Raw genomic sequence first — 8,257 nt, 5'->3', positions numbered from 1 at the left:
TCCTTTCCTTTCCTTTCCTTTCCTTTCCTTTCCTTTCCTTTCCTTTCCTTTCCTTTCCTTTCCTTTCCTTTCCTTTCCTTTCCTTTCCTTTCCTTTCCTTTCCTTTCCTTTCCTTTCCTTTCCTTTCCTTTCCTTTCCTTTCCCTTTCTTCCCTCTTTCTTCCTCTTTTTTCTCCTCCTCTTTCCTGCTTTCCTTCTCTCTTCTTTCTTGCATTTCCTTCCTTCCTTCCTTCCTTCCTTCCTTCCTTCCTTCCTTCCTTCCTTCCTTCCTTCCTTCCTTCCTTCCTTCCTTCCTTCCTTCCTTCCTTCCTTCCTTCCTTCCTTCCTTCCTTCCTTCCTTCCTTCCTTCCTTCCTTCCTTCCTTCCTTCCTTCCTTCCTTCCTTCCTTCCTTCCTTCCTTCCTTCCTTCCTTCCTTCCTTCCTTCCTTCCTTCCTTCCCTTCCTTCCTTCCTTCCTTCCTTCCTTCCTTCCTTCCTTCCTTCCTTCCTTCCTTCCTTCCTTCCTTCCTTCCTTCCTTCCTTCCTTCCTTCCTTCCTTCCTTCCTTCCTTCCTTCCTTCCTTCCTTCCTTCCTTCCTTCCTTCCTTCCTTCCTTCCTTCCTTCCTTCCTTCCTTCCTTCCTTTCCTTCCATTTCCTTCCATTTCCTTCCTTCTCTTTTCTCTGCTCCTTCCTTCCCCACTTTTCCTTTACCCACTCATTTTCTCCACTCACCCTCTCTCTCCGTTGTTCCCACCTCCATCCTCTCTCCCACGCTTCTCCCTCTTTCCTCTTTTCCTGCTCGGTGTCTCCCTGTCCCTATCTCTGTCCCTGTCCGTCTGTCCTGTCCCCGTCCCTTGCCGTGTCCGGGCGGTGCCGGGGAGCGCTGCAGTCCCCGCGGTGTCCCCTGGGGGGCGCCACACGCCGCGCGGAGCCCCCGCGGGCAGGTGAGAGCGGAGCGAGCCCGGGAGCGGCCCCGGGAGCGACAACGGGAATAGCGCTGGGAACAGCCCGGGAACTGTCCCGGAGCGGCACCGGGAACGGCCCGGGAATGATACCGGGAATGACCCGGGAACGACCCTGGAAACGGCTCCGGAGCTCACCCAGAGCGGCCACGGGAACGACACCGGGAGCGGCCCCCAGAGCGCCCCGAAATCTCCGCTGCCGCTGCCGGTAAAGGCTGCGAGAGGAAAAGCGGCGGCTGTCCCGGAGAAGCGGGCGAAGGGAGCCCCGCAGGGAAAACCCCGCATTTCCAAGCGCCTCCCGCTCTCCTCCTCCTCCAAGGGGCTCCTTTCCCCGCGCTCCCCGCCCCCCCCCCCCCCCCCCCCCCCGCCCCGTATTTTTCATAATACGAATTTTTATTTTATTTTGTTTTGTTTTATTCAAGCCATTCGAATTTGGGTTTTTCCGAGCCCGCTGGTTCGGTCTCTGCTCGGTGTCCAGCTCCAGCAAGCAAAGAACTTTTGCTTCTGGGGGTTCTGTAGAAATCCAGCTCGGTACAGTTTTCAGCCGAGGGGAGGTAAGATTCCATCAAGGATATTTCTCCAGGCTTCTAGGAAGGGACAGCGCTGCGACACCACAGGGGCGGCTTTGCTCAAGCTCTCTTTTTAAAAATTCCAACATTTTATAAACGTATATCGTTAAAGAAATGCAATTTGCTTGTGTACAATGAGACGCCGCCCGAGCTGTTACGAGAAATGTGATTTATTTGAAAACCGAACATAAAAGTGTGAAGTCGTTCTCAAATTATTCCAGAAAAAAAAAATAAAAGTTTTCTCTTATGGTCATACATTTGCATGAAAAGTATCAGCTTATCTCGCTGAATCCACTATTTGTTTTCTCAAACAAAATATCCCCGCACATTTTCTCGGTGGATGAAACCGTCCCCGAACATTCAAAATTATTTCCGTCAAAACTAAATAACAATTTTGAAACACCCGAAGAACCTCCCCAATCAATTTTTCCACCGCAGATCATTTTTAACCATCCCTCCTTGTAGAGGATCTGCCTCATAATTTAATTTTTTCCCTCCCTTTAGTTATCGCATAAAATCGTTTCCTTTCTTATTAAGAAAATCTCCGGTAATTAAGAGCCCCGCCGGGTTCCCACGAACGGGAAAGGGACCCTCGGTGCCAGCAGCCGCCCAAAATCCCAGCCCGGCTTTGGGGGCAAAAAATATCTTTGTTTAAAGCCTTACGAAACCGCACAAATTGCAAGGAGGGCAAGGCAAAATTACAGTGTAAGAAACCCGAAAATCACCGCTCGGGAATCACAGAGGCAGCAGCCAGGCTCGGGGGAGGCGGCGGGAAGGAGCCCGAGAGAAGTGACAGCAAAATCATTCCGACCTTATCTCGTTCTTTTCCAACTCAAATCGATTTTGCAGCGCTATTTTTTATTATAGTTATATTCTGATTTTTATTTTTTTTTCCCTGCGGAGCGGGGAAATCGCTAGTTTCCCACCTCGGTTCTTTCTCCCGGCGGATCCACGCTTCTCCCGGGTGGAACAGAACAATTCTCAGCAGTTTCCCCCAACACTTGAGTTTACACTTGGTCACCATGCGTCCCTAATTGTCCCGCTCTGATTGCCTCTAATGAACTCATTAGGGACAAGGCACAGGGGCGGATTTCACAGCCACGAGAAAATCCACCTCAATGCCCGGAACGAAAATAAAATACAGACACTTAAATGCGCTCGCTACTTTTTGTGGGGTTTGTTGGGTTTTTCCTATAATAATAAAATATCCCCGAACTCCCCCAAAGCGGCAGAGCCCGCTGAACCCACAACATTCACAGCGCTCTGAACCCGCAACGACGGCACCACCGGGGCCGAGCCGCGATGTCCCCGCTACGGTGCGAGCACCCAGCGGCTTCTCCGCATGAATTCCATAGAAATACATTTAAAACCGTGACCGCACGCACGGCCGGGCACCGGGACGCGGGGAGGACACGGGGACACCGCCATCAACCTGCCCGCACTCAGCGCTGACAAACCCCGCCGTTAGCACGGGGCGGGCAGCGGGAAGCGGGCAGCGGGCAGCGGGAAGCGGGCAGCGGGCAGCGGGCACATCCCCGGCCCGGCTCGGGGCTGTTTTTGGGGCAGGACCGGCGGGCCCGGAGGTGCCGGAGCGGGGCTGGGGCCGAGGGTACCGGGGGTGCCGGACGGGGCCCGGCCCGGCAGCGCCGCCGCGTCCCGCGCTCCCATTGGCTGCGGCCGCGGCGCCGCGCGCTGCCATTGGCTGGCGGCGGCGCCGGGGGGCGGGGCCGGCGGGCAGTAAAAGCGCGGCCGCGGCGCGGGGCGGTTTTGAAGCTGCGCAGCGCGGCCGGGAGGGAGCTCGGCGGCGGCTCCCGCACCCCTCCGGGGGCTCCGCACCGCTTCGGGCCGCTCCTGTGACAACGACTGGGCTTTCCGCGAGGCTGCTTTTTCGGCTTTTTCTTTCTACGTTTTTTCCCCAAATTTTAAAATTTTTTTATACTTTTGTTTTGTTCGTGCTTTTTTTTTTTTTTTTTTTTTTTTTAAATTCCCTTTTCCTGCGAGAACAGCCCCCCCCACCATCAGCCCAGCTCCCCAGCGGGCCGTAGGCGTGTGTAGCAGAATCACTGTCACACAGAGGGAGGGAGAGGCCGCCAGAGACCACCCTGCCCCCGGCGACCCGGAGGATGCCGCTGCGGTGCCGCTGCTAGAGGACACGCTGGGATTGAGCTCGGCTCCGAGACTCTCTCTTTCTTTCTCTCCCGCTCTCTCCCTCTCTCCCTTCTCCGCGGAGGGGTCCCGGACGGGGGTGAGGCCTTTCCACCGTCCTCCTCTTCCTCCTGTCCTCGGCGGCCGCGGGCAGCCCCTCTCCATGATGCAGGCTCGCTACTCCGTCTCGGACCCCAACGCTTTGGGAGTGGTGCCGTATTTAAGCGAGCAGAATTACTACCGGGCTGCCGGGACCTACGGCGGCATGGGCAACCCCATGAGCGTCTATTCGGGCCACGCCGAGCAGTACGCGGCGGGCATGGGGCGCTCCTACGGCCCCTACCACCCGCACCAACCCACCGCCCCCAAGGACCTGGTGAAGCCACCTTACAGCTACATCGCCCTCATCACCATGGCCATCCAGAACGCCCCCGACAAGAAGATCACGCTCAATGGGATTTACCAGTTCATCATGGACCGCTTCCCTTTCTACCGAGAGAACAAGCAGGGCTGGCAGAACAGCATCCGCCACAACCTCTCGCTCAACGAGTGCTTCGTCAAGGTGCCCCGCGACGACAAGAAACCGGGCAAGGGCAGCTACTGGACCCTGGACCCCGACTCCTACAACATGTTCGAGAACGGCAGCTTCCTGCGCCGCCGGAGACGCTTCAAGAAGAAGGACGTGTCCAAGGAGAAGGAGGAGGCCCGGGAGCGGCTGCTGAAGGAGCAGCCCAAGCCCCCCGGGCTGCCCGGCGCCGACCTCCCCAAGGAAGCCTCCTCCTCCTCTTCCTCTTCCTCCGCCTCGGCGCCGGCCTCCGAGAAGAAAGTGGTGATCAAGAGCGAGACGGCTTCTCCCGAGCTGCCCGTGATCACCAAGGTGGAGACGCTGAGCCCGGCGAGCGGCGGGGCCGTGCGGGACAGCCCCCGCAGCGCCGCCTCGCCGCCCGCCGCCGCCGCCTCTCCGGACGCGGCGCTGCCCGAGCATCACCCCGCGGGCAACGGGCTGCCGGGCTTCAGCGTGGAGAGCATCATGACCCTGCGGACTTCCCCCGCGGCCGAGCTGAGCCCGGTGAGTGCCGCCTCGGGCCGCACGGGCGGCGGGCTGGCGCTGGGGTACCCCGCGGGGCAGCCGTCGGGCTACGGCGCGGCTTGCGGCCAGGCGCTGGACACTAGTGGGAGCTACCACTGCAGCATGCGGGCCATGAGCCTCTACAGCGGCGACAGGACGGCGCACATGTGCGCCCCGCTGGAGGACGGCATGGCCGAGCATCCTCCGTCGCCGCTGGGCACGCTGAGCCTGCCCGCGGGGCAGGACGGAGCGCTGGGCACCGCGCACCCCCACGGAGGAGGAGGAGGAGGAGGAGGAGGAGGAAGCGGAGGGGCGGCGGCTGCGGCGGGGGGACAACCTGCGGCTTCTTGGTACCTGAACCACGGCGCTGAGCTGAGCCACCTGCCCGGGCACACGTTCGGCTCTCAGCAGCAGACTTTTCCCAACGTGCGCGAAATGTTCACGTCGCACCGGCTGGGCATGGAGAGCGCGGCGCTGAGCGAGCACCAGGTGAGCAGCAACTCCGCCTGTCAGATCCCCTACAGATCCGCGCCCTCCCTATACCGCCACGCCGCCCCCTACTCCTACGACTGCACTAAGTACTGAGTAGCCGCCAGTAACCCCCGCTAAGACCCATTTAAAAAAAAAAAAATTATTAATAATAATTATTTTTTAAAAATCGGGAGAAATAAACCCACGGCAATAACAATAAATCTGACACAGCTTCCCCGTGGACTCTGCGGCCACAGAGTTTGAAGATCCCAAAAAGCCTTCCTTAAATTGCGGACAAGTAGATTTTACTTGAAACAAATGGGGGATCTCTCATTTAAAAAAGAAAAAAAAAAAAAAAAACAAAAAAAAAGAGAAAGAAAATAAAAAAACTTTTTAAAATTATATATATGTTTATCTAAAAGTGGCAAATTTTATATGCTAAAGTATAGGGGGGTCTCAGAAAAATAAGTTATGGACCAATATCACAACGACCATTTATACGTTTTAAAAGGAAAAAAAAAAGTTTATAAATATATATATAAATATATGTCCTGGGTATTTTTTGAGTTCTCTGTTGTGCTGTAAAAAATATGTGGATTTCTAATCAGGCTGATTTTCAGAGCCATTAATATAATATTTAAAGTTGAGTTCACTGGATTATTTTTGTCTCGCCCAACGGTTCCTAACTTCCAAATTCATGACAAGTGATTTCTTCTTCTTCTTCTTCTCTGTACAATTATGCAATAGATTTTTCTTTCGTTTTAGAGCTGTTCTTTTCTCAAGACGACGAAATAATTTATTTTTTGCTGGTGGATTTTGTTTTTTAAGGAAAAAAAAATAGACAAAGTATCTGATACTTTTTTATTATTATTTACGACGTGTGATGTTTTGTATAATAGATTTCACCTTTACAATTCCTAAGGACTTATTTGCTTTAACCTGCTTCAAAGTTCGTTTGTCTTATGTGGTCCTAATTGTTGTACTTACCTTAAAATAAATCCATGCTGGTTTTTTCTGCTCCAAGTCTGCCGCTTCTCTGTGTATAAACTGGGGATTTTTTAACAGTTCTTTTTATTTTTTCCTTCCTTCACGCAGAAAACGTGGCAGCGATTGTTTTTAAAACAAAAAATTTATTTTCCTGGAGGTTTCTTTCTTGGAGACGAGGTTGAATTCACGTGAAGAGCTGGAATTGTACAACTGGGGAGGGTGGGGAAGGAAAAACAGCGGGGCTCAATCCCAAATCCCTGCCAGGGTGAAATTTCGGGATTTTTCCCAGGCCTGCCATGGGGAAAACAGGAAAACAGGAGGCGCAGGGAGGGGAATTTCTGCTCCTCTCGCCCCCTCCTTGCACGCCCGGAGCCGCCTCTTCCCAGGGCAGAAAACACCCACCCACCCCTAAAAAAAAATCCATTTCATTTATTTATTTATTTGGTTTTCTTGAAAGGAATCCCGAGTGCCTGGGAGTGAGAGCGATCATTTCAACCCGGCCTCGCCGCGGAGTCTTAGAAAGGTGCAAAGTTCACTCGGGAATCGTTTCGGGTTTGAAATCCTCTCTTGGCAGAAGAATTGGCTGATTTTAACTTTTTATTTTCATTTATTGATGCTCAGGTTCGCAAGGCCGGGCTCTGTCAGATATTCTGGCTTTTCCCAAATTTTATTTGAACCTGTTCAAGCTTTTTAATCCAGGGCAAAGCGCCGGATTTAGCAATCCCGAGAGCCTGGGAATGCCGGCAAAGCCTAAAGCCGAGTTTAGGAGATCTTTGGAACTTTTCAAGCGCAGATTTCTGGAGCCAGGCTCCTTTCCCAGCTGTAAAATCACGTCCATGCAGCAAAATTTCCCAACCGTGCCCCATCCCACCCCCTCAGCCCCCCAGTGCCCCTCAAATCCTTTATTTTTTGGGTTATACCCACGTCAGGCTGTTAAAATCGATGATCTAAATTGGTTTTGACCGGTTAAATTTCGCCTGCGCTTGAAAGCTGGCAAAAAGCAGCGAAAGTCTCGATTTAAATGAGAAAAAAATGTCTGAACCTCAGCTGATCTGTATTTTAAGGAACATTCTTGTAAAAAATCCTCCCTGCCGTTTTTCCTGGCTGTCGGAGGGAGTTTTTTTATCTAATTTTATATTTCTCTTCTTTTTTATTATTTTTAATGAAATAAAAGTCAAAGTGCTCTCTTAATAAGAGAAAATAGAGAGTGTAAAGGATTAAAAAATAGGGGAATAAAGGGGGAAAAATGATGAAAAGAAAATAAATAGGAGAAAAAAAGGGGGGAAATACGAATTGGGAAAGAATTCTTCCCTGCTCCAGACCACCTTCCCGTGGGATTTTTTTCCTGCGTGGGTCCCGGGGTGGCTCTGGGGGGGATGGCCGAGGTCGGGTGCCTGCTGTGGCTTTTCCCACCCGCGTGGAACAATCCCAGCATTGCTCCTTGGGAAGATGGGAATTTGGGGACCCTTCTCCTCAGGGATGAGATGTGGCTCCGGGATCGGGGACACCCCCGTGCTGCTGCTGGACAGTTCCTGGCGTGTCCTTTTTCCCCCAAACTCCTTTTTTTGGTGTTTCTTTCCCCACCTCGCCCCGCAGGACGCTCCCGCTCCTGTCCCCTCTGGAGAGCTCCTGCGGGGCTGCGAGCATCGTCCCCTCGCTGTGTCCCCTCGCTGTGTCCCCTCGCTGTGTCCCCTCGCTGTGTCCCCTCCTGTCCCTGGGCTCCGTCCCCTGTCACCCCAAACACCCCACGGGGAGCCTTTTGGGGTGGGCTGGTGTCTCATGAGAGCCTTTGGGGTGGGCTGGTGTCTCATGAGAGCCTTTGGGGTGGGCTGGTGTCTCATGAGAGCCTTTTGGGGTGGGCTGGTGTCTCATGAGAGCCTTTTGGGGTGGGATTGTGTCTCATGAGAGCCTTTTGGGGTGGGCTGGTGTCGCAGTGGGGTGGGCAAGTTTCACAGGAGAGCCTTTTGGGGTGGGTTGGTGTTTCTGGAGAGCTTTTGAGGGTGGGCTTATGTCTCATGAGAGCTTTTTGGGGTGGGCTGGTGTCTCATAAGAGCTTTTTGGGGTGGGCTGGTGTCTC

The 8,257-nt window shown here is 53.5% G+C and overlaps 1 protein-coding gene across 1 annotated transcript; it reads left to right on the top strand.

Annotated features, from left to right (window-relative positions):
- The first annotated feature begins 3,816 nt into the window (after positions 1-3,816).
- On the top strand, positions 3,817-5,393 carry FOXC2 (forkhead box C2). The gene has a single exon (XM_058813727.1). The coding sequence runs from the start codon at positions 3,817-3,819 to the stop codon at positions 5,305-5,307; it is 1,491 nt and encodes a 496-aa protein (XP_058669710.1). The 3' UTR covers positions 5,308-5,393.
- Positions 5,394-8,257: the final 2,864 nt, after the last annotated feature.

Source organism: Ammospiza caudacuta, chromosome 13 (genome assembly GCF_027887145.1).
Source record: "Ammospiza caudacuta isolate bAmmCau1 chromosome 13, bAmmCau1.pri, whole genome shotgun sequence".
Taxonomy (NCBI): domain Eukaryota; kingdom Metazoa; phylum Chordata; class Aves; order Passeriformes; family Passerellidae; genus Ammospiza; species Ammospiza caudacuta.
This window is presented reverse-complemented; position numbering and strand designations above follow the sequence as displayed.

Coding starts and splice junctions, on each gene's coding strand:
- FOXC2 (XM_058813727.1), top strand. CDS start 3,817: ATGATGCAGGCTCGCTACTCCGTCTCGGACCCCAACGCTTTGGGAGTG.